The sequence below is a fragment of the Gymnoscopelus microlampas genome, assembly GCF_963454915.1.
Source record: "Gymnoscopelus microlampas genome assembly, chromosome: 9".
Classification (NCBI taxonomy): Eukaryota; Metazoa; Chordata; class Actinopteri; order Myctophiformes; family Myctophidae; genus Gymnoscopelus; species Gymnoscopelus microlampas.
In genome coordinates, this window is record NC_139946.1 from 8,464,840 (window position 1) to 8,491,852 (window position 27,013).

The 27,013-nt window shown below is 42.7% G+C and overlaps 1 protein-coding gene across 1 annotated transcript in view; it reads left to right on the forward strand.

Annotated features, from left to right (window-relative positions):
* dnai3 (dynein axonemal intermediate chain 3) overlaps window positions 1-26,625 on the forward strand; it is a 40,023-nt gene extending 13,398 nt beyond the window's left edge. Inside the window, exons 9-22 of the mRNA XM_084065943.1 lie at window positions 836-960; window positions 1,896-1,985; window positions 3,527-3,619; window positions 9,622-9,744; window positions 12,980-13,053; window positions 14,195-14,345; window positions 14,958-15,054; window positions 18,140-18,264; window positions 18,787-18,850; window positions 20,262-20,392; window positions 21,104-21,308; window positions 21,541-21,632; window positions 22,315-22,434; window positions 26,119-26,625. Of these exons, the coding sequence (XP_083922069.1) occupies window positions 836-960; window positions 1,896-1,985; window positions 3,527-3,619; window positions 9,622-9,744; window positions 12,980-13,053; window positions 14,195-14,345; window positions 14,958-15,054; window positions 18,140-18,264; window positions 18,787-18,850; window positions 20,262-20,392; window positions 21,104-21,308; window positions 21,541-21,632; window positions 22,315-22,434; window positions 26,119-26,334 (1,706 nt within the window). The 3' untranslated portion in view covers window positions 26,335-26,625. The remainder of the gene's footprint in view (window positions 1-835; window positions 961-1,895; window positions 1,986-3,526; window positions 3,620-9,621; window positions 9,745-12,979; window positions 13,054-14,194; window positions 14,346-14,957; window positions 15,055-18,139; window positions 18,265-18,786; window positions 18,851-20,261; window positions 20,393-21,103; window positions 21,309-21,540; window positions 21,633-22,314; window positions 22,435-26,118) is intronic.
* Window positions 26,626-27,013: the final 388 nt, after the last annotated feature.

Here is a 27,013-nt window from a genome sequence, read left to right on the forward strand (position 1 = left end):
TGGCTTGTTGAGCATTTAAAGGGTGGGCAACTTTGATGATGGAGAGGGACATTATATTTTAACACTCACTCCAGAGGTGTGATGCGTTTTGAGCTTGTAGATCTGCTATTTTTGCTATTTCTGAATTGGAATGCTATTTCTGAATTGGAATCCTGCATTAAGTGAAGGTGGGGGGGCGCATGTGGCCCCCGGTTCCGCCAGTTGCCCATGTATGATTTAAAGGCACAATACAAGGAGATGCTTTTGACGGCAGGGTGGCCAAGGGGGGATTTTGGTGCACTGTTCTTCCAAGGGACCCGTGTTCTTGAGCAGTAAGACTACCAATCCATACAGTACATTCATAAAACTACTGGAGACAATCTATATGGCAACTTTATGAAAAACTATATAGAACACTACTATCCTGGGAAAGGTTTGTCATGGGGCAAGAAAGAACGTATTCACTTTCCATGCTGGTTGGCTAGTTGGCATCACATTATCCTGGTACTTACTAGGAAGCTTGCCGTCAAATTCCGAACACCAGAACTGCCACCCCACCACACAAGATCAGTGCCCGTTTTCACATGAGATGGGTTTAATCATTTCCACTATAATTCCTGCAACGGGATAGATACAAAACCAAGACAGCGCAGAGTCATTTACTGAAGCAGGTCGTGAGTCTATTAAATCCAGTGGGTGAAATGAACATTATGTGCGCTCAGATTATAACAGTTTATTTCGTTCAGTGGAATTCTTTTAGCGTGCATCACGTGGTTTCAATGCTCCTATAACACCTTTCCACTTTACTGGTGTTCTGTCCAGTGAATTGACGATGGTGTGTGGTTGGCTGTGCTAGGTGTGATAGCAGTGGCCATGACAGAGAGATTGTCCTTCGAGGAGCGGATCGACCACTCCACCAAGCTGCTCCTCAACCCCTCCCTCATTCTCTTCTGGAGTTTCTCAGACCCCATCAACCCGCAGGTATGAGAATCGCTCCTCTCTCATGTCACGGCCTATATTTACACAGCCACAAAGGATTTAATTCTTTCGTCTTGTGTTTTTTTCTTCTTACTCTTGTTGGCTCAGATCTGATCTGGGTGTCTATGGGACCAAAACACAAAACACACACTCAAGATCGTATTTACCCTTGTTAGACAGTGATGAGAAGATCAAATGCACTCCACAAAGGGTTACAACTTAGATTTGTCTGCTCATGCACTCTCTCTCTCTCTCTCTCTCTCTCTCTCTCTCTCCCTCTCTCTCTCTCCCTCTCTTGCTAAATCCTCACTGACAGCTTACAACCAGTTTCTTTCTCTCTCATGTCAGATCTGCTTTCAGATGACCTTTCATAAGAAATGGCTTGAAAGATTTGCTTTCTGCTGTCATTCATCACCATTGTTTGGTTTGGCAAAAGTAACTGAGGTGCTCAATCAATAAAAATGAACTGCGAAACTACTCGCTAAGTAACGTGAGTTGTGCATGCACGCTCTCACTGCTGCATGCATCACGCTTAGGTTTCACTGTCTGTGATAAGAATAGAAATAGATCCTGGATAGAGGAAACGAGAGACATTATATAGGGGGGAAACATTTATTTAGTTAAAGGATTAAACTACTGGAGTTCATTTTTGCAGCCGACTTAAATATCTCCCATAGAATGAAGCATGGCACTGAAAAATGAATGCTTTTGTAAAACAACCCCGCAACTCCAAGGTCTTTTTTTTTCACGTCTGGTGGAAACAGGATCGCGCCGTATATGCTTGGCTTGCAGGATTAAAAGCTGAACTTTGTATGGACTAGAATAAATAAATACTTGCGATGGCAGAGACCCAACACATGAAAGTCTCCACTTTGAAATGTAATATCTCTGCAATGTGTATGCGGGTTTTTTTTTTCCTCGCTTGTGTTCGTTCACAGTTGCTGCTGGAGAGCCCGGACGACGTCGTTGCCTTCGAGTTCTGCCCCTCGGATCCAAATATTATCGTTGGCGGCTGCATGAATGGCCAGGTGCTGACCTAGGCTCTCTGCCTGCTTGCCTGCCTGTCTATACCTACCTGTGTATCTGTCTCTCTGCCTGTCTACCTACCTGTGTGTGTGTGTCTGTCTCTCCGTCTCTCTCAGCCGCTCCTTCCCTCACCGTCTCCCTTTCCATGTCTTAACCACATGGAGCCTATAGCATCCATATTCTGGCCATAATATAGACCAGGGGTGGGCAACTGATGATGGAGAGGGCCATTATATTTCCACACTCACTCCAGAGGGCCGCTTATACTGTCTCGCAGTATTTCAACTTTCTTCGCCATTCTATATCACACAAAAGTAGCAAAAATAGCCGATCTACAGATACAGTACTAGATCTGTAGATCTGAATTTTTTTTGCTATTTTTGAATTGGAATCCAGATTCTCTTTTGCTGTTTTTGAATTGGAATCCTGAAAAGTTACATTTTTATTTAATTTCAAATGCATTTAGTTATACTTACAGTATGTTAACTTTATGAACTTAAATACAAATACATAAAAAAAAGACTATAGAATTTAAGCTACTAATATAGACTGAAGTAATTAAAGCGGGTCATGTTTGCATGTTTGGTAATTGTAACAGCTGAAATCAATATCAGTATTCTGATATTAACCTGCGGGCCGCATTAAGTGAAGGTGGGGGCCGCATGTGGCCCCCGGCCGGGCCGCCAGTTGCCCATGTATGATATAGACGAACATTCACTGAAAGGTTTGTGGGGTTTAAGTGGTTAAACTGACCTGGCCACAGATTATGTGTCTCTCTCTGTCTCATCCTCCTATAGCAGTGGTTTTCAACCCTTTTCATATCAAGGCCAATTATTTATTCGTCATTTGAGCCGCGGACCAGCATTTGATGAGATTTAGACTCTCAGACCCAATACGACTTTGAATGTTTTGTTGTCGTTGGGGGACACAATTCCATGCTGTATTGATGTTGGCACCATTAGGAGAGATAACAGGCTAAACGTTGATCAAAATAACTATTCTTTAATTAAGTAATGCAGATGTTTAACAATAATTTAACTCTTGAGAGCATAAAATGAAACCAAATGGACCCGTAAGGGTCCATTTGGTTTCATTTTACGCTCTCAAGAGTTAAAGATAAGGGTCCATTTGGTTACCAACTCTCTATCATTTAGCTGGGGACCACCTGGAACAACCTTCAAGGACCACTGGTGGTCCCCGGACCACTGGTTGAGAACCGGTGTCCTGCAGAGTATATGTACAGTAATACCTTATTACAATATGTTATTATTATATATTTTTTATTACAGCTAATTTTTCCTTTTCTTTTCTCATTTCAAGGTACCGATAACAAAAAAAATGTATAATTTCACTTAGAGAATAGTCTCTCTCACCATGCTATTCATATCTGCTCTCCCTTATTGTTTCCACACGGAAACCAGGTTTAGTTATGATGGATGGCTGACGTGCTTTATTGCAGGATGTGTGCTTTATATGGCTACGGTTTCCCTGCAAAGGTAATCGATCCCCCAGTTAATTGACTTTGCATTGTTTGTCGTCTCAGGTCGTCCTGTGGGACATTTCCGCTCACAGCGAGCGTCTGCTGGGCACGCAAGCTGGCGGTGGAAAGAACACCTCTGTCGATGCCCACGCTTTTGTGAGTACCCAATACTATCCTCCTACTGTATATGGGTTGGTTTAAATGGCCTCGGGGTGCACATGTGATGCCCGTAACGGCATCCGGCATGCGTGCTGTTTGCCATCTGTTAATGCACTTCCTCGACTGCTGGGGGATACTGCTTTGGTTTATATACCAATATGGATCGTGGCTTTATTAAAGACTTGAATTCTGGTATATTTACCGTTAAGGACAGGCTGTGCTTTCCAAAAGGTGCTGTATGACAGGGAGCGTTGATGATACCCGCTGGTCTCTCTCTCTCCTCAGCCCCAGCCTTTCATTAGAGGGGAATGCAGGCAGCGGCCTGACGCTCCTTTTCAAGCCCAGCCACAGCTGTCACAACTACTACACTACTAATGGCCATGTGCCTCATCTCTGCTACTTTGTAGTTTGAGGATCGTAATGACTCCTATCAGCACAGTTTACAGGCAGACTAATAGTATTAATAACCAGTGGTGTAAAGTAACTAAGTACATTTACTCAGGTGTAGTACAATTTTGAGGTATATTTTTTACTTTACTGGAGTATTTCCAGTTTTCAGTACTTTTATTTCTACGCCACTGCATCTCAGAGGCAGATATTGTACTTTTACTCCACTACAATTATTTGAAAACTTCAGTTACTAGTTACTTTTTAGACTTTGATTATTATCGCAAAACAAACACACCAACCACTTCAGTCCTATATATATATTTCGACCATTTGAAAATAGCTGATCTACAAGCTCACAATGCGTCGCATTGTGAGCTTGTAGATCAGCTATTTTCAAAAGATTTTTCATACATTTTGACATTTTGACATTCACATTCTGCATAACGAGTACTTTTATTTTTGGTACTTCAAGTATATTTTGATACCAATACTTTTGTACTTTAACTCAAGTACGTTTTGAATTCCGGACTTTCACCTGTAATAGGGTATTTCCACATTGCAGTATTGATACTTTTACTGAAGTAAGAAATATGAGTACCCCGCCACTGTAAATAACACTGATTTGCTTTGTTTTGTTTCAGCAGTCCATGCATATTAAACTGCTCACTCAGACTAGAAAGGATCTCACTGATCTGGGTTCTGCTTAAAACCTCAAGTAAAACAACAGCAACAACACAAGTGGTTGTGTATTTCTTGCATGTATGATTATCTGAATGCCAACGATCCAAACAGCTCAGCTGCTTGACAGATTGTGTGTAATAATAGTCACGGTCGGTAAAACCACTTATGAACCAGTATTTGTATTTTTACTTTTCATGTTCCTTAGATCAGGGGTCTTCAACAGGGGGTCCGGGACCCCTAGGGGGTCCTCAGAGCTACTAGAATAGCTGATCTACAAGCTCTGTTGAGAGCTTGTAGATCGGCTATTTTTGGCAAAGAGGCTATAGGTGTAGAGGGAAAAAAGAGCAGACTAAGTAAAAAATCACACCCAGTGTGAAGTGGGCGGTGTGTGGTCATCACAACATGACTCACTTAAAAAAAAGGATAATTAACTTTTCTTTAAGTCCATACTGCTATTCATAGGGCTTCACATGTGTCATGTGTTTCGCTAGCCAATCACAGTCCTGAATTTGCAAAGTCAGCCAATCACATTACAGTTAGTGGTGATGACACTAGCTGTAATGTGATTGGCTGACTTTGCAAAAGTATCGATTTGCATTAACAATGGAAGGGTTAGGGGTGTAGACTGCGTTGTAGACTATTGGCCAATCACGGTGCAGGATTGGTCAGTGTCCAAAACTCACTTATAGGGGGCGGTTACACCGCCCCCAAAAAAAACTTTTATACAATATAGAGTAGGGGGTCCCTGCTTCATCTCTCTCTTAGCTAGGGGGTCCTTGGCCTGAACACATTGAAGACCCCTGCCTTAGATGGTATGCAGTGGTGTAAGACCGGAAAAGTGGGAGAAGTTCAGTCAGGGGATGAAATTTGACAAACGGTCATATTCACCGCAGTCGAACCCACAGCGTTGCGATTACGTGACCGTGACCTTCACTCACAAGTGCATGACATGTGCCCGCTGCACAGTGGTGGAAGAAGTACTCAGCAAGCAATACCACAAAGTAAAAATACTCTGTTACAGGTAAAAAAAAAAGGCCTGTGTTCAAAATGTTACATGAGTAAAAGTACAAAAGTGTTGGCATCAAAATATACTTAAAGTACCAAAAGTGAAAGTACTAAAATGTTTGAAAATAGCAGATCTACAAGCTCACAACGCGTCGCGATGCGACGCGTTGTGAGCTTGTAGATCTGCTATTTTCAAATGGCCCACGTAGGCTATAAAATGGGGCTGAAGTGGTTAATGTATGTTTTATAATATAAATCTATATCTGCAAACTAGTAGCTAAAGTTTCCAAATAATTATAGTGGAGTAAAAGTACAACGTTTGCCTCTGAGATGTGGTGGAGTAGAAGTCAAAGTACTGAAAGTAAAAAAATACCTCAAAATTGTACTTAAATACAGTACTTGAGTACATGTACTTAGTTACTTCACACCAGACGGCCCTCCGTAAACTAGTACTGTCCCTCAGAGCCTATAACCTCTGCTGACATCTTCCACCCGGCCGCTGTGCTTAAACAGACACATATGCCACCGTCATCCAGCCCTTCGTTTGCTTTGTGTGTGTTTTTATTGCCTCTGCTTTGGAACAGCTGTCTCTCTCCCTCCCTCCTTCCTTCTCTCACTTTCTTTATCAACCCTCCCACCGTCCCTCCATCTTTCTCCTCCCTCGCCCTCCTCTAGGCACACTTTCCCCGCTGCTGTTTCACCGTCTCTTCGTCTGCCTCCCATCTTCCTCGTTGGCCTCGCTCACCCCCCAACACACACACACACACACACACACACACACACACACACACACACACACACACACACACACACACACACACACACACACACACACACACACACACACACACACACACAGAAACCACCAGTGGTGGGAAAAGTACTCACATTCTTTACTTAAGTAATAGTATCAATACTGCAATGTAGAGAGATACTCTGTTACAAGTAAAAGTCCGTAATTCAAAATGTACTTGAGTAAAAGTACAAAAGTATTGGCATCAAAATGTACTTAAAGTACCAAAAGTGAAAGTACTCATTATACAGAATGTCCCATTTCAAGTTTTCAATTGTATGCAAATCTTTTGAAAATAGCCGATCTACAAGCTCACAATGCGTCGCATCGCGACGCATTGTGAGCTTGTAGATCTGCTATTTTCAAATGGCCGAAATGTATATGGTGCTGAAGTGGTTAATGTATGTTTTGTAATAATAATCAAAATCTACAAAGTAACTAGTAACTAAAGTTTTAAGATAATCGTAGTGGAGTAAGAGTACAAAATGTGTCCCTGAGACGCAGTGGAGTAGAAGTAAAAAATACTGGAATTTGGAAAATACTCAAGTAAAGTACAAATACCTCAAAATGATACTAAAGCACAGCACTTGAGTACATAGTACTTAGTTACTTTCCACCACTGGAAACCACTTCTCCATTCTCTCTGCCCCCCCCCCTGTTTGCCCTTCATTTCTCCTGGAGTCAACATCATCTGGCCCACGTTGTCCAGCTGCTGCACAAGGCCATTGTCCCCCCCCATAACGCGCTGTGCTGTCCCACGGGCAGATAACACATGGGCAAATCAGATCAACACACCCACCCCTGTGTGTTTGCAGTGCAAACAGTGGGCAGTGTTATCTTCCCAAAGCCATTATTTTGGCGCCCGAGCGCGGCAGAGCGGTGCTCTCCAATGGCACCTGTTGCTAACTTATCAGATGAAGGAAAAGCCTAGGGTACATTTCTGCTCTGTTTCCCACTGACTTTTACATGACAGATCAAACAACAGGTGCACTGCATTGGCCCGGCTAGCGGTCAAAATATATATACACACACGATTAATACCCAGCACCAATTCCAGTGCGCTAGGGTGGATTTTTGACTAGCCAGTGATCCCTTTTAATCCGTTAAGGCCGGGGAACGCATCTCTGTCATTTTAAGATTTTTTTTGACTATTCAAACATAGCACATCTACAAGCTCATAGCACTATGAGCTTGTAGATCTGCTATTTTTGAAAAATTGTGATAATTTTTGTACATTTTTGCTTCTGGAGGGGTCCCTGGAATAACGCATTTTCATTCTACAAATGTCTTCTAAATCCTAACAGTTTTTTTAAAAAGCTTATGTTGCTATATCAGTGGTGCTCCATTTTTTCTATGTCAAGGACCCCCAAAAGGATATGTATTTGGCCGTGGACCCCATCTCAAAATATGTTGTTCCAGGGACCCCCCAGAAGCAAAGATTTGAGTTAAAAATGTTGTTTAAAAAAATATATGTATTCAAAGATTTGCACAAATGTTCCAAGATTTTTCAAAAATAGCAGATCTACAAGCTCGTAGCGCGGCACTCGGTGCCGCGCTACGAGCTTGTAGATCTGCTATTTTTTAATAGCCAAGTATAAAATAATGGATGGACACAGATGCGTTCCCGGTCTAAAAGGATTAATGAGAAGCAGACGCAGTGACAGCAGAAGCCAAAGTACAAACTGGAATCACATGCAGAGATTTAGGCTTTCAACAAGAGGACGCTGTTTGGAAAAAGACTGAGCTGGTATTTCCACTTAGTGAATTTGACGTTGTGTAATAGTTGTGCTTAGATTACAGTAAAACTACTCCATCAGTGGCTTGCTCTTTGACAGTATTTTTCCACATGGCGGTCAGTGGCAGTGCCATAAATGTGGCCATTTGTGTAGAAATCCCACTTTTCACTCCAAGCCCTCAAGGCTGATTGCAGCTTGCGCTATACTGTACCTGTCTTGTTGGAAAGAAACTATTTGGAATTTTGATTATTTTCACAGGTTAAACACTTGAAGGAGCAAACACTTGAATCGGTTGTAAAATAAATTATTTTAGTTTTTTTCTCATTGCAATTGTGCTTATTACTTGTAAGAGAATAAGCTGCTGCACAATAAGCTGCTGCAGACTCGGCGGTATTAACGACTTAAAGGGGTAGTTCACCCCCAAAATGACGTTTTTTCTATCGATTAGTCACCCCATAGAGACTTGAATTCATGGTAATTCTTTAGTTTTTGTTGCATTCCAAGCCAATAATTTGATGGCCGGCAGCGGTTTCCGGTAGGAGACACAAAGAGTCTCCTTTGTGTCTCCTACCGGAATCGAATCGCTACCTACCGGTCCGCTGGTCATCAAATTATTGGCTTAGGAATGCGACAAAAACTAAAAAATATCCATGAATTCAAGTCTCTATGGGGTGACTAATCAATGGGTGAACTATCCCTTTAATCCCTACATACTAGTGATGAGCGGGTCGGGTTTTTTCACGACCCGCCCCGCCCCGCGACGGAACCCAACCCGCCTCAACCCGCCCCGCGAACCCATATATAAATCTATGGCTCAACCCGCCCCGCGACCCGCGATTTTTTTTTGATTCTGTAAAATCATGGTTAGAAAATAATCCCCAAGTGTATTAAAACTGTTTTATTGTTATTATTCTTATTCTAATTAGGAATAAAGACAAAACAAGAGCATGTGATTATTTTTATTTTTTTTGCGTGTGAGAGCTGCTGACCCGCTCACCCACAGCCCGCATAATTGCCTCTGAAATTCTGACTCGACCCACCCGCGCCGCGGGTTGACCCGCGGGTCCCGCGGGTTACGGGTCGACCCGCTCATCACTACTACATACATTACTTCGTCGTATGATGAATAGCAAAAAGAGCAACTCACATTGCGATGTGTTGTGGGCCTGTATTTAAAACAAATATTGTATTTTTCTCACCTATAATGACATGCCCAAACGCCAGGTTGAAAGTGGTTAAATATGGAAACATGATGAGGAAGGTGGGGTGGGCATACGTACGGTACGGCTGTTGGAAGCCTCTCTCTATTTTAGGACCGTCATTGTCAGAGTTCTCCATCCATGCTGTAACATTCAATATAATATACTGCATCCTTTGTGTCTGCCCCCTCCCAGAAGGACTTTGAAGAGAAGAGAGAAAGTGAGACCCCTGCGGTGCGCTACAGTGCCGTCTCTGCCATAGAGTACAGTCACAAAGCGGCAATTACCGATGTCCAATGGCTGCCGGAGACCTTTGAGGTACAGTACAGGGGTCTTGGGGAGCGGAGGGGAGAGGGGCTGAAGGGGGCCTGGAGAGTCAAGAGAGCAATATTTAGATGGAACTCTGATTACTAGGTGTGTGAGTCATTAATGGAATGTTGCAGTAGCATTAGAGCGTTGGTTCTCAAAGTGGGGTCCGGGGACCCCCAGGGGTACCAGGGGGGATTTTAACCACTTTATCCATGTTGCATACTTTGGCTATTCAAAAATAGCAGATCTACAAGCTCATAGCGCGGCACCGAGTGCCGCGCTATGAGCTTGTAGATCTGCTATTTTTGAAAAATCTCGAAAATGTGTGCAAATCTTTTAAATCTTTTTTTTAAAAGGTGAACATTTTGAACTCAAATCTTTGCTTCTGGGGGTCCCTGGCACAACATATTTTCAGGTGGGGGTCCGCGACCAAATACAAATACATACAATTTGGGGGCCCTTAATTGGCATGAAAAAGTTTGAGAACGACTGCATTAGATAACTCTCAATTATGTTCTTCTGTCTGTTTTGTTTTTGTTGGACTGTCTCTCGAGTATAAAAACATATATAGTGATAAGGCGTCTTATTTGTAGGACTACTTAGTACTGCTTCTACATCCTGGTGAACACTGGAAAACATTGTTCAGTGATTTCTTGATCCCAGGCCCACTTGGCTTTGTCTTATCATTATCTCTAGTAAACACTTTCACAAAGTCTCCAAAGCCCCAAGTGCAACTCAACACATAACAGATGCTTTTAAGCCTTCACACCCAATTCATTCACTGATAGTAAAACACTTTTGACTTGAAAGGGTCAGGTCCCTTATCGCCCCTAATGATTTCTCCATCTAATTTTGGAATAATGACTGCAGTGTTTGTAATCCAACCACGCTTAAGAGCCCCTTGACCGTAAACAGTAAAGATCTTAACAGAAGGTGGGGTGCCAGCGGGCTCATGAAAGGAGGTGGGTAAAGGCGAGAAGAAGCCAGTGGCGATAGGCGATACAACCTTGAGAAGGAATGTGGTTTGGGAATGGAACAATATGTGTGAATCACCAAAGTGTGCTTTATGGAACATAACTGGAATTGAAAAACATGATCATCATGAACATGGTCATAATTAGGGTTCGGTTTGCATTTTCTCAATCTGGGAAAAGGAAAAACAGCGTCCTCTGCTGTTTTTCACTTTTCCATTTGACTCTGGGCGGAGCTGTACGGAGGACCCATGCTCACGGGAAACCGGGGTTTTGGTCTGCCCTCAGCCCTCCACTTCCGGTGGTGCGCCTATGTTTTCATTCCCACTAACAATATTTCTCCACGGAACACTAACACCATTTCTCCCAGAGAACATGGATCGTTTTGGTTATATAAGCCCACTTGTTTCTATGATGAAAGAGCAAGTTCAAATGTTACTAACTTTCCGTGGTTTTGTCGGCTCCGAGGACGCTATTGTTAAATGAGTTTCGGTTTGTTTCCAGTGGGAAGCGAGCCGCACACATGTACATCCCGCCCACTACATTTGACTGGGTAAAGCGCGACCTGCTTCCTGATCTGAAGGCACGCCCACTTGTAGCCAATGTGCATGGGTTGTCAACACGGCTCCCGACAGATCCAAGCGCAGCTATGGATCAGTTCTTGAGAGATTAGCATTTTCTTAACCCACTTAAGCCCTATACTTCTACTACTTCATTTCATTTGACAAATAGTGAAAATAGCAGATCACAACGCGTCACATTGCTTGTTGATCTGCTATTTCTGTTATTTATTATTTTAAAACAAATGTGGATTTTCTTCAACATTTTGAAAAAAAGGAAAATGAAATGCTGGTCATTTTGTTGTCTCAAAAGATGGTTGGTTGGTAGATGGCTGCGTTGTGTCATGCTCTGATGTACAGGCTGACTCCAATTGCCTTATAGGCATCAGTGGCACTGCTGACATATTGCTCCTTGTCAAAATACCACATGGAGTCAGTTCTGACATTAATCTTCTGACAGACACTGACAGATGGTATTGGACGAGACCACTGATTAAGTGACATGTCATGAAACCCATAATATGACATGTCATTATTATCACCAGGCTTTTTTCACTTGTTCGGCTCAGTGAGGCGCACGCAGCAACCACGGAGAACAGATACAAACAAGCTTTGAGCAGGATTTACCGGACCGCACGCCTGCAGGGTGTGCAAAACTCCAGTGTTTCCAAATATCGTGGTTTCTGCAGCATGACATAAAGCGTTGGTTCTCAAAGTGGGGTCCGGGGACCCCCAGGGGTACTTGAGGGGGTTCCAGGGGGTCCCCAGGTAAATGATGGACAGGAACCAAATGGACCCTTATGGGTCTGTAACTCAAATGGACCCGTTAGGGTCCATTTGGTTCCATTTGTACACTCTCAGAGTTAAATTGACATTGGTTTTACAATGTGAATTGGGGTCCCAGAGGTATAAATGCCACTAGATGGGGGTCCGTAGCCTAATGCATGTCAAACTGGGGGGTCCTTGAAATGAAAATGGTTGAGAATCACTGCTAGAGAGCCGTAAAAACCTTCTCTTATTGGGGTCCCTGGCTTATCTTTTCAAATGGGGGTCCGCGGGGTAATAAGTGTCAATTAGGGGGTCCTTGACATGAAAAAGTTTGAGAACCACTGACATAAAGCACCTCTGATCTGAGATGTTTGGCTGCATAGCCGCGGGAAGTAGGGGGCTGCAGCACTCCCTGAATATAATGTATGAAGAAAAATATATATATATTAAAATAATGTGCATAATGTGCTTGTTGTTGTTGTTGGTCGTTATTTGGGGGGAATTTAGTGCAATATGTGTTCTGGAAGCGAATTAACCGAATTAAAGTAACAAAACCCCCCCCCCAAAAAAGTAACAAACCCAGGAAAAAAAACGCACACGCTAGGCTCGCATGCACGCGCGTGTGCATGTGTGCGCAGACAGCACCCTTTACCTAAAACGTCTTCCCGCTGCGCTGTTTGGCTGATAAGGATTTTGAAACAAGTGAGTTTCATAAAAAGCTTCTCTTCTGTCACCGTGCGGCCTTACTGTCATACATCAAGGAGTCATAAAACACACCGACAGTCATCTGTATAAGTAAAACAAGGCAATCATCAAAGTGCCCTCCAGAGGAACCTTAAAGCGACATAAATCTACGCAACAGCCTTGTCCGCCACTTATCAACGTGCCTGACATCACTTAGTTGTACAATTTTGCTGATTCCTGAACCCTCTCCGTCTCTTATAGGTGACAAGGATGGGCGTACCAGTCGAGAACAAGAGTAACGTATGTGTTCAACTTGTCACCTGCGCCCCTGACTGGTAAGAAAACATTGATCATATGAGGACCTGTCAGCTCACAACTAATGCAAGTGATGTATGGTTGAATTTGAATTATGAAGTACAAGTATGCCTGTTCATTATACTGATTGAAATATTATCATCTGTCTTCATGTATGAGGGCCAGATACTGTCTCTCTCTCTCTCTGTCATCTTCTGTGGTGGAAAAAGTACTCGCATTACTTAAGTAAAAGTATCAATACTGCAATGTAGAAATACTCTGTTACAAGTAAAAGAAAAGGTATTCAAAATACAAAATAGTACTTAAACCAAAAGTAGAAAGTAGTCATTGTGCAGAATGTCGCATTCAAGTTCAAAATGCATACAAATAATTTGAAAATAGCCGATCTACAAGCTCACAATGCGTCACAACGCATTGTGAGCTTGTAGATCGGCTATTTTCAAATGGCCGAAATATATATATAGGGTTGAAGTGGGTTGAAGTAACTTTGAGATGATATTTGCCTTTGAGATGTAGTGGAGTAGAAGTAAAAGTATTGAAAATGGGAAATACTCTAGTAAAGTTGTTTTCTGTCGTGCTCTCTCTGTGCTCTCAGTCGTTGTTGTTTTTTGGTCGTTTTTTGGTTGTTGTTTTTTACCAGGTTGCAAAACCTGGTCTACATCTACACTCGCTATAGTCCTGACTTTTGCGTGACTTTTTCCTCATTGGCTGGTCATTTAGCCAATGAGGGCTCAATGTCCTCTCAGAATATGGGATCTAAAGACGACCCACAATACTGTGTTCGGCCACTGTATGTATCTCTATGGTAAATGGCGCTGTTGCAAAAGTGTGGTCGTCGCCACCAAACAAATTATTGACTTGACTCCTCATACACACACACACAGCGCCGCCTCCAACAGCGACCTAGAAAAAACAAGACAACGCACACAAGCCCTTACGGAGGCACACAAACTGATTTAGCTCCGTTCATAAACTATTTACAACCATTTTGGCTGTTTTTGTTAGTCCGCGAGCGAAAGGGTACAGGACCACGGGTCCATTTGGTTCCGTGCGGGGATGCTGGAGAGAGCAACCTGGTATAATATGACTGTGTCATATCTTGTTTTTAATCTGTCTCTCTCTTTTTCTCCTCCCCATGTCTCCATGTCTCTCCTCCTGAAGTTGTGTGATGTTCTGGGACATCCGGGCTTCACAGAGAGCCACCCCAGTGACAGACAGGAAGCAGAGGGTGGAGGAGAAGATCCAGGAGAATCCCCACGGTGTCCCCGAGACCTTCAGACACCTGGACCTGACCTGGAAACCACTAGTCCGGGTATGATGCAGGGGTCTTCAACGTTTTCAGGCCAAGGACCCCCCTAGCTGAGAGAGATATGAAGCAGGGACCCCCTCTATATTGTATAAAATTGTGTTTCAGACTTGGTCTGCTCTTTTTTCCCTACATCTATACCTTTTTGCCAAAAATCTACAAGTTCACCTGCGAGGCGTTGTGAGCTTGTAGATCTGCTATTTTTGGCTAAAGTTCTCCTCAGAAAAGTGATGCTTGGGTTCAAGTGGTTAATATAAAAAAGAAAAAATCATATCACACAAATATTTGGCGGACCGCCTGTACTAACTCTGAGGACCCCCTGTTGAAGACCCCTGATGTATACTGTGTAGCCAGCCAGCCAGCCATGCATGCATTTATGCATGCATGGCTGGCATTATGTATACATGCATTATGTATGGAGACTGTTTTTGGACTGACGGGTGCTCAGATAATGGTTTTGATCTTCTCTCAGGGACAGCAGACACTTGTCTCTGCAGTTGTTCAACCTGACACAACGATTTTTTTATGTGTGTGTGTGAGAGTATGTACGCCATGCGTGTGCCTGTTAATACTTCAGGTGTTAAAATTGCTCTTCTCATGTCCATCACGTTGCTGTAGGTTGCTCTGCCAAAGATTGATAACAGTGGGGAATACAGCCCTTTGAAATTCAGCCTGGAAGACAACAGCTGTGACAGTCATACAGGTAGCAACGCAGGTGAGAGAGTTAATTTATTGTGTTTATGTGTGTCTCCCTCTGCCACCTCTGCTCTTGCTTTAAAGTATTCACACAGATGGGAATTCCTCCATTCTTCACATTTTCCGTCTCATCTCATTGAAACACGTGCGTCAATCACATACTCACTATGCCAGTGGTTCTCAAACTTTTTCGTGCCAAGGACCCTTATTGGCCCGCGGACCCCTATTTGAAAATATATCCCAGGGACCCCCATAAGAGAATAGTTGTACAACTCTAGCAGTGATTCTCAATTATTTTAATTTCAAGGACCCCCAGTTTGACATGCATTAGGCTGAGAGTGTACAAATGGAACCAAATGGACCCGTACGGGTCCATTTGGTTCCATTTGTACACTCTCAGAGTTACAGACCCATAAGGGTCCATTTGGTTCCAAAATATCCATCATTTAGCTGGGGACCCCCTGGAACTCTCTCAAGGACCCCTGGGGGTCCCCGGACCCCATTTTGAGAACCTATATGGTTCAAATGGTGATGTGTAACCCATTTCCGATCTTGTGCTCTGATTTGCTCTGTGTTAGGAGCCTAGGAGTCTACAGTAGGTAATTGACCTGACAGAGAAGTGAAGTCGAGCCGGAAAGTCCTTTCAAAGTTGCCATTGGCAAGATAGACGCAATTGTGTTTATCACCTCGAAACATAATAGTTTCATTTGTGAAAGAATGACTGGACTTCCAGTTTACCAGTCCTGCCACCAGGACAGAACAGAGATTAGATCACAAATAAAGAAAAATGGCTTGCTGCATTGTAACATTGTTAACACTGCCAGGCAGGTTGACACTTGACAGTGCAACAATAACATTTATTCAGCATGACACAAAAGAATACACAATTATGTCATGAAACGGCTCATCACCCTTCCATGCAGTGTATGGTCCACACTTGTTCTGCACACACACACACACACACACACACACACACACACACACACACACACACACACACACACACACACACACACACACACACACACACACACACACACACACACACACACACACACTCTGTCTGCACACTCACAATACCTCAACATACTGTGTGTACTGCATATCGTAGGTCTATAATGCAAATTATATCCAGGTCTGGCTGAACTTGCATTAATGTCTATTGTATATTTAACACGTTTCAGCAACACACACACACACACACACACACACACACACACACACACACACACACACACACACACACACACACACACACACACACACACACACACACACACACACACACACACACACACACACACACACACACACACACACACTCTGTCTGCACACTCACAATACCTCAACATACTGTGTGTACTGCATATCGTAGGTCTATAATACAAATTATATCCAGGTCTGGCTGAACTTGCATTAATGTCTATTGTATATTTAACACGTTTCAGCAACACACACACACACACACACACACACACACACACACACACACACACACACACACACACACACACACACACACACACACACACACACACACACACACACACACACACACACACACACACACACACACACACACACACACACACACACACACACGCACGCACATCCTACTGTGTTGAAACATTCTGACAAATAAGTAAAACATAGCAGGAATGAGAGAGACGGGACTAGATGTTTTCATAATGGAATTTTCAAACACAAACCTGCCCTGTCAGGTAGGTGTGTGTGTGTGTGTGTGTGTGTGTGTGTGTGTGTGTGTGTGTGTGTGTGTGTGTGTGTGTGTGTGTGTGTGTGTGTGTGTGTGTGTGTGTGTGTGTGTGTGTGTGTGTGTGTGTGTGTGTGTGTGTGTGTGTGTGTGTGAGATCTAAGCGTGTGTGCATACCCTGTATTGGATTCTGCTTTGGACCAGTGAGCTCCGTGATCGGTGAAGCAGGGCCCTAAGTCCACTTTTTCTCCTCTTATCCCGTTCTCGTCTCTCCTTTGGTTTCATAGCACTTTATTAAGTAATACCTACCAGACAAGGCCCTCATAGTCGTGGAGCATTAGCCTTGTTGACTGTCAGCTGTTTGTAATATGCTACTCGAGGCCCCTCGGGGGCCAAAAGATGTTCCTGTGTGTCTCGGCTGGTCAAGAAGAGACCTGCCTTTGTCTGGCTGAGGGTCCGCTGCCATAAACAAAGCTTTGGAGGCTGGCAGTTATAGAATTAATATGCTTACTTACTCAGGCAATAAATCTGCTGCATTTTTCAGTGACCCTGGGGCGGTCTGATGTTATTTTTTTAATGAATCCCTTTGTGATTAAAACCTCTGTGCTACTGAAGAACATTTGACTCATGTTGGTAAACGCCACCCGCCTCCCTGCTTCCCTCCTGGGACGATATCTATAGGTTACAAACGTAACACCGGTTAATCGAGTATTATGAGCGAGATGTCTCGCTCATAATGTCTCGCTCTTAAGTGGTTAACAGTACAAAAACGTGGGTTGTATCAGTTATGTTGGCTGTATTTTTGGTATCTTTACACATCTTAACCAGGGGAAAGTGTCTGTATAGAGTGTGTGGTATGGGGTAATGTGATCTGACCTCCGATAGCTAATCTAGCAGGGGTCCGGGTGGGATGTGGTTCGGGAGCAGCCCGCTGATAAGGGGGTGTGAACGGATTGTCCCTCACTGTCCCTGACAGACAGTAGGGCTTTTGTGAGCGGAAAAGGCCACTTCTCTCACCGCTGACCCTCACCGTTCACCTTTACCTTGCTCTCCTCCTTCTCTCCATAGCTCTCCCGCCCTCTTCACCTCCCCCCCCTCCTGCCCCTCTTGCACACTGCTTTTCCAGTACTACGCACCTCACCACCCCGCCTTCACCTCCTCCCCTTACTCCCCTCTGTTCTCACTGCTGACGGTCACATGACAGTCCTGAGCTCTATTCAGAGTCAGAGTCAGTTTTGTCACAACACAGTCTTACAGGTATAAAGCAGTCCGTTTTTTTTGTTTGTTTTGTTGTGCGCACTCCGTCGTTTTTTGTTGTACTCTGTGAGAAGGAGCATTTGTTAAACTATGTTGACCTCATGCCCTGCCCTCCTGTCACATGTTCCCTTAACAGACAGGGCCCACCTGTATGCAGAGAGGTCAGAGGTGGTCCCGGAGTATGGTCTGCTCAGAGCGCCCTCAGCCAAAACACTGAAACCTCTGGAAGACATCAACACCAAGCTCTATGTCGGGACTGAGGTGACCCTTCAATAAGATCAGCTTCAGCTCGTGTTGCAATATTAAGCTGTAGTTAAACTCTTTTGGCTTGTTTATATCATTCAGTTACACACTGGTATCAAGTGACTGAGCCATCTAACCAGTGGTGGAAAAAGTATTCAAATGTTTTACTTAGGTGAAATTATCCAAAAAAAAAAGTACAAAAGTATTGGTATCAAAATGTACTTAAAGTACCAAAAGTAAAAGTACTAAAATGTTTGAAAATAGCAGATCTACAAGCTCACAACGCGTCACGAGCTTGTCAAAATTGTACTTAAGTATAGTACTTGAGTAAATGTACTTAGTTACTTTACACTATTGCATCTAACACATACAGTAATACTTGACCCAACACAAACACAAATCGACAAATGCAACATTATATCTATTAGTAAATCAAAGGGATTACATACTACATTTGTAAATACAGATGGTTTAAAGATATCTCTTTTTTAAATGATAAATAGTGTTTATCCTAAAGTTTTACATTTTAATATTTAACAGGAAGGCGGGCTTGTTTATACTGACTGGAAGCTGGAGAAAGACAATGACACAGGGAGACTGTACAGTGAGTATGCAGGAGGACTACACTTATTAATGGTAGTGGTGTTTATAGTGTTGCTTTAAGGCTTAATTCAGTCAGTTTTGGGTAGCATAGATTGGGATCCATGAGAACTTTTTTTCCCTTGAGTTGGGGCATAGTCAATTAGAAAGACTGTTTTGAAAGAAATCAATGCCCAGAAATCTTGCCCATGTAATTTTCACAATGGCATCTAGTAAGGAGACTCCAACAATACCCGTAGTGTTCACTGAGAGACAGTTGATTTATGGTTGCCCACAAAAATGCTACAGTTTAGAGATAAAACAAGCCATTGACTGGAAATACCTTGTCTCCTGAATATTAAACTCTGTTCTTTTTATCTAACTATCATGAAGTCGATATCCTCATGTTGCTTTATAGAATGCCAAAGGAATGTGATTATAAATTGCCCCTTGTCATAACACAGTTTGGGTGCTGTAGGTGATTTACAGTAGTTGGACATAGAAGGTAAATCGCTCTTTGTAATGAATTGCTCTCAGCATGTTTTTCTCTCGATTAGTGATTAATGATGGGAGAAAATAGCATCTAAGCATCCAAGGGAAATTACACACGGCACAGGCTTCCTTAAAATGCACTTCTTATTTGGCCAGTTAAACTAAATGTCATTACATTGAGTGCCAGGGTGTCTGGTACGCAAACATGTCACCATCCATCAACACATTTTAACATTGATCAACACATACTGTATAGTAGACAGTAGACCATACATGGGCAACTGGCGGCCCGGGGGCCACATGCGGCCCCCACCTTCACTTAATGTGGTCCGCAGGTCAACATCGGAATACTGATTATATTATTGATTTCAGCTGTTACAATTCCAAACATGACCCGCTTTAATTACTGCAGTCTATATTAGTAGTTTAATGACTAGTATTACAATTCTATTGTCTTTTGTATGTCCAATGTATTTGTATTTAAGTTCATAAAGTTAACATAAGTATGACTAAATGCATTTGAAATGAAATACAAATGTTACTTTTCAGGATTCCAATTCAAAAATGGCAAAAATAGCCGATCTACAAGCTCAAAACGCAGCTATTTTTGCTACTTCTGTGTGACATACAGTAGAATGGCCCGCCAGTATATGCAATGTGGCCCCCTGGAGTGAGTGTGGAAATATAGCGGCCCTCTCCATCATAAAAGTCTAAAAATGTCCACCCCTGCAGTAGACACAGCATCTCTTTCTCTCCCTCTCTGTCTATATGTCTCCATTCGTCTGTGATTTATTCACTCTTGAATACTACTGTCCATAACCAGTGTGATTTATTTGCCGTCTGTGCTGGGATTGTGTGGAATTATACAGTATATATATATTTTATAGTCTCTTTCTGTCTGTCTGTCTGCCTTTCGGTGCTCGTCTCTTGTCTCTTTTTCTGAGGTGCCAAGCCTTCTCTCTGTTTCAACATCCACGACGGGCCGGTGAACACCGTGCGGCGATCGCCCTTCTTCAAAGACATCATTCTAACAGTTGGCGGCTGGACGTTTGCCATCTGGAAGGAGGGAGTCACGGTAACAACAGTAACTGACCGCAGTAACGTTAAGCCATTTAGACCGGGAAAGAATCTGTGTCATCTTTAGATTTCTTTGGGCTATTCAAAAATAGCAGATATACAAGCTCGTAGCGCGGCACCGAGTGCCGCGCTACGAGCTTGTAGATCTGCTATTTATTTATTTTTTATCGTGAAAATGTGTGCAAATCTTTGAATATATTTTTAAAAGCGAACATTTGTAAAATATGTTGTTCCAGGGACCTCCAAAAGCAAAGATTTGAGTTACAAATGTTCTCTTTAAAAATATATATATTCAAAGATTTGCACACATTTTGAAGATTTTTCAAAAATAGCAGATCTACAAGCTTGTATACAGTATGTGCTATTCTTTAATAGCCAAAGTATAAAATATGAATAAAATCTAAAATGACACAGATGCGTTCCTGGTCCTAATGAGTTAAGCATCGCATTTCAGTGCATCTGAACCACTGACCCTGGCACGACTTCTAAGCACAGAAACAAGAGATTTCAAACCCGCCACAACTCTAAAACATCACCCCCTCATGACCTCCAAGGTCAAATTTAAATTAAATTGATTCCAAGCCATTGATGTAATTTGACCCTGCATGGAGACGTAGAAGATTAAATGGATAGCACACATAAAAGCTTTGAACCCATTTCATGAGCCTGAATGGATATGACATTCTTATAACCTCTCTCCTTTGCCCAGGTCGGCCCGGTCGTGCGGTCGTCGTGCTCCCAGAAGATGTGCACGGTGGGCTACTGGTCCCAGTCGCGACCGGCCGTCTTCTTCATCGGAAAAGAGGACGGCAACGTCGAGGTGTGGGACCTGCTGGAAAAGACCCACGAGCCATCGCAGGTCCAGAACGTCTCCCCCGTCAAGATCACGTGCATCAAACCCTGCATCGTCTCCTGTGAGTCCTCCCTGTGACCTTGGTGCCTCTGAACATAATTTGTTTTGCCTCTGCTGGGGCTATGAAAATCATCATCATCATTGATGCCCTCACGTGTGTGTGTCTGTCTGTCTGTCTGTCTGTCTGTCTGTCTGTCTGTCTGTCTGTCTGTCTGTCTGTCTGTCTGTCTGTCTGTCTGTCTGTCTGTCTGTCTGTCTGTCTGTCTGTCTGCGTGCGTGCGTGTCTAACACAGCCAAGCAGCACCTCCTGGCAGCGTCCGATGAACTTGGAACGCTCCACATACTTGAGATCCCGTGGACCCTCCGCAGACCCTCCAGTAATGAGGTTAGACATTCCAATCCCCTCCTGTTTCACTCAAAAGACACCCATAACAGATTATGATTTCTGAGGCTCTGACGACGAAGAGTGCGAGAATGATACCGTACGAGGGAGAGTCATGTTTTGCAGGTTTATTTCAACCCATTGAAGCCGGGAACGCATCTTTGTCATTTTATATGTCTTTGGCTATTAAAAAATATCAGATGTATAAGCTCGCGGCACCAAGTGTCGCGCTACGGAATTTGAAGTCGGCCGGTCGAACGGTTCTCGAGATGCGCGGATTACAGACATACGCGCGTACAGAGATTCCGTGCATTTATTGTAAGATATGAACAAGAGCGGTGAAATGCTATCAGCACTGACCAACCACTGCAGGTGTAATTAAAATAGATTTTGAGCAGAATGTTTGTATTTGGTTTTCTACTGCGTCATACTGCGTTCACACTCCACAAATGAACTGGCTACGAGTAAATTTCACGCTTCAACGGCGACTCGGCAGCAATGTAGCCGCCGGCCACTCTGTTTTTAGCTTTTGTTCGCCAGTAAAGTGAATGCAGTATCAGCGTCCTTGTCCTGATCTCATTTACTTTTACAGCACATGCAGACCTTGCTTTTGATGCTACTGTTCTCTCCCCCCCCCCCTCTCTCTCTCTCTCTCTCTCTCTCTCTCTGCATCTCTGCATTGCAGAAGCTGAGTATGAGTAAGTACTTTGAGAAGGACGTGGACCGGCTGCTGTATTTCAGTAAGAGGAAGGAGATGCGGGCCCAGGAGAAGGCTCAGAAGGCTGAGGAAGTCCGAAAGAAGACGGTGAGAAATGGAATTTATCCATTATGGTGTTGTGATGCAACCTCACCCATTCAATCCGGGAACGCACCTCTGTCATTTTAGATGTCTTTGGTTATTAAAAAATAGCAGATATACGAGATTGTAGATCTGCTATTTTGGAAAAATCGTGAGAATTTGTGCCCTTTGGCCGATTCTACAGTTTTTTGAAAAATCTGATGTTGCTATATCAGTGGTTCTCAAACGTTTTCATGTCAAGGACCCCCAAAATGATATGTTTTTGGCCACCAATCCCCATCAAAATATGTTGTTCCAGGGACCCCCTGAAGCAAAGATTTGAGTTAAAAATGTTGCTTAAAAAAATATATGTATTCAAAGATTTGCAGAAATGTTCAAGAATTTTCAAAAATAGTAGATCTACAAGCTCATAGCGCGGCACTCGGTGCCGCGCTATGAGCTTGTATATCTGCTATTTTTGAATAGCCAAAGTCATGCGTTCCCGGATTGAATGGGATAAGTGTTGTCTTTTCTGGGCACTCGGGTGGCACAGGGGGGTAACATTTCCATGCCCACCCACCGGTGGAGAGACTGTTATTCAAGTTTAGGACGGTGCCCTCCAGCTTGACCAGGCACTCTATATACGAACACAGCTGACCGTCATTCACGGGTGGGAAGGTTTGTTGGGGGCAACCTGGTCAGCAGGGAGCGGAACTGAGAAGGATAGCGTGTTCCTCTGCATGTAGGGTCTGCAGTCCTCCCGTTTTAAACTCCTTGCTGTCAGGTGAAAAGAAGCGGCTGGGCGATGTCGCGTGTATTGGAGGAAATGTGGTCGTCTACTCTACACCCTCCCTGTTGTGATTTCGGTTGACCAACCACATGGTCCCTAAAGAGTCTCCCTCTAACTAAGGGTGGTGAGTGATGTTTTCTGTTGAGTCGCGTGCGCGGAGAACATGACGACAAGCTCTGAAGTTTAATACACACATAGAGACTATATACAGTAGTGGACACATAATGTGACTAGAAGATATGAAAACAAGGACAAGGATAGAATAGAACATCTTGTGTCATTGTGCCCAGACTTCAGTCTCTCTGATAAAGTAGCTGATGGTCATCGTATCACTCACGCATATCCATATGCTTACTTAGATGAGCGGTTCACCACAATGTACGTGTACTGGGTCAAGCAGATGAAGGTCATAAATCATGACGCTCCCCAAGACCCAACAGTGTAGAGGTCAGCAGTGACAGGGACTACAGAGCTGGCATAAAGACCAAATTGTGAAAAGAAAATGGAATGTAGAAAAATAATATAGTATTTGGTCTTAAAGGCTACATTAGAGTGAAGTGATAGCGAACCTTTGGGGACAGAGCCTTCAGTGTGGCAGTGGTACTCTCTCCCAATGGAGATGTGCCATGCTCCAACTCTGGACTCTTTTAAGGCTGCCTTGAAAAGACACCTATTCTAACAAGCTTATGGCAAATAGTTGTTAGTTGTTTGTTTGTTTGTTGGTTGGTTGGTTGGTTGGTTGGTTGGTTGTTTTTTTTATGTAAAGCATCCTATGGGTTCATGAAAGGTGCTATATAAATTAAAGCTATTATTATTAATCTTGTGGATTTTAGTGCTCAAGCTTATTGCGATGAATATGATTACATAGTTGGACTGGAGGGCTGTCTGTCTGAATTCCCTGGGCAGCCGCTGTAAACAAATCTCTGCATTAACCGGTATAAAATTTCCATCAGCCTTTGCGTTCCACTTTGACAATCTTTGCATGCATGACTCCTCTCCTCTCCTCGGAATAATGGCTTTTATCGACCCAGTCAAAAGTGCTGAGGCCAATTTTGCAAAGTTGAAACTCTAAAAGCAGGAAAAGACCCATCTCCCCTCTCCCTCTCTCTCTCTCTCTCTCTCTCTCTCTCTCTCATGACTTATTCATTCAGATGGTTATTTGATCTCAGTACTATGGAGAGCGTGGTTATTGACAGCTGATGCCTGATAGTTTATCTGAGGGATACGTTTGGCTTTAAACCAACTGAGGCTGCATCTCCATGGGAGCATAAAGTCTGTGATGACTATCAGCATACATTATAATGCTGCTGCTGTTGTTTTGTCATTTTGGTATGAAATGCATGTCCTCTTTGTATCTCTGTCTATTCATTTAAGTATTGTTATTTGGGTAAATCTTAAGCTTTTTAGAAGCAATTGGTAACTTGATGTGTGTTTTTAGCCAGGCTTTGTTTAGGCACACACGTTAAAACAGTGATGGTGTGTCTTATTTAGATCGGCTATTTTCGCGAGTGGTTGCTATGGTTGTTAATTTCCTTGTGGTCTTCTGAAATAAAGGCACGAGAGTTACTTATCTCACAGATCTTGACAATATGATTGAACATGAGTAGTAAAGGCACGTATTTTCAAGCAAAACAGCAATCATTCATTCCTGTTCCAAGCTATAGCTTGGCAATTTCAGCTGAAGTTGTGAAAGCACTAATTAACTATGAGGTCAAATACTTTATGAGGACAAGAAGAAGACAGCTCAGGAATTTCAAACAAACACGACATTCCAGGATCTAATGCACTGCATCTCAAGAATTGATTAAAATTCTTGAGTGTGTATTTGTGTGCCTCTGTGCATTTATTTTATTTGTTCTTTCCAGCTGTGACAAAGTGATAATTAGAGAAAACAAACACAAACCAACATTGTTACCATAATCTTGTAGGCCTACACATTATGACTCTGTCATGCCACCATGTCGCTCACTGAAAATATCATTTTCAACTAAAATGTATTTGAAAATGTATTTTCGGTGAGTCTTCTGACAGAGTACTGTATAAAGTAGCCATTACACAATTGTTTCTCCATTATATTCTAATAGCTAAAATTTCATGTGCAGTTAACCACTTAAAGGAATAATTCACCCAAAAAAGGACTTTTCATTCCATGTCGCATTCCTGAGATAATAATTTGATGACCGGGTCATCGGTCAATAGGAGACTCAGTAGGAGACTCTGTCTAGTCATCAAATTGTTTTTGTTTTTTTTGACAAAAACTCAAAAATCTCCATGAATTCAAGGCTTCATGGGGTTTGTAATTAATAGAAAATATTTTTTTTTTTTGGGTGAACTACCCTTTAAGCCCTATATACTTTGTCATACGGCGAAATAAGCTTTTTTTTAATGTTGACCTATAATGACATACCCAAAATAGGGAAGCAAGGTTGAAAGTGGTTTACTCTTTAAGACCGATAACGCTTCTGTGTGTCATTTTTAGATTTCTTTGGCTATAAAAAAATAGTAAATCTACAAGCTCATAGCGCGGCACCGAGTGCCGCGCTATGAGCTTGTAGATCTGCTATTTTTTAAAAATCATGAAAAGTTGTGCAAATATTATATTTTTTCTTTTTTAAATTGCGGACATTTGTAACTCAAATCTTTGCTTCTGGGGGTTCCTGGAACTAAATATTTTACAAATGTTCGCTTAGAAAAATATGTAATCTAAGATTTTGCCACGAATTTGCACGATTTTTCAAAAATATATATATATATTTTTTAAAGTTCATAGCGCGGCACTCGGTGCCGCACTTTGAGCTTGTATATCTGCTATTTTTGAATAGTCCAAAGAAATCTTAAAATGACACACGGATGCGTTCCCGGTCTTAATGGGTTAAGATAAGTAATAATTGATTCAGCTTCACTCTGGCTTTTCTCTGCAGGAGGCCGTCGTGCCGGAGAAGTCTTTGGAACAGATGGAACAGGAGGACTCAAAGGAATATGACGACTACTGCAGTCTGGAGGAGGCCATCCTCAGGGACATGGCTCTGCCGTCAGACACGCTAAACAGCACGCCTGACCTCTCCCTGTTCTTCTTGCAGTCTTCATCACACAAACATGCACACATGCACACATACACACATACCCAGATATTGTGAAAGCCTTTCAAGCCTGATTTGTACTTAGTCGCGTGACTGTGTGAGCTGGTGTTGCGCACCGAAAATAGCAGATCTACAAGCTCACAACAGGTCGGGATGCGATGTGGCAGTATAAATCAGGCATTAGTTCACTAGCTATGGCAAGTTTGGTTGTTTTCCTTGCTATTATTATGTTTTTTTAATAATAGTGATATAATAATATTTTTTTTATAATTTATTATTAGGTTATGTTTTCGCCCCTGTCCGTTTGTATGTTTGTTTGTGTGACTGTAAATATCTAAGGATGAACCTCCTCCCCATTTCTTTTTTCAACTCAGCCTCATGGTGGCACTATAACAAACCGCTTCATATTTTGGCCTATTCCTGACAATCTCCTATATGCCCTGCCCCTTTTTACTCCTACAGATTTTGTCCAAAACTCACGCAAATCAGTACACAATATCTCTGGAGTGATGTAATTAAGATATATCTGTCAGATTTTTCAGATTCCATTCCGATTGGATACGATTGGCTCGCGGGAGGGGCCCCTTTTGCAAAAAAAAGCCACAAATCATGAACTGATCCGATCTGCCCCAAATTGTAAAAACACATTGAGGGGCCAACAACACAGAGCCAAAAGCAATTTCACATCCACCCATGGGAGGCACCACAAATTCTACAAATCACTTTTGCAAAATTA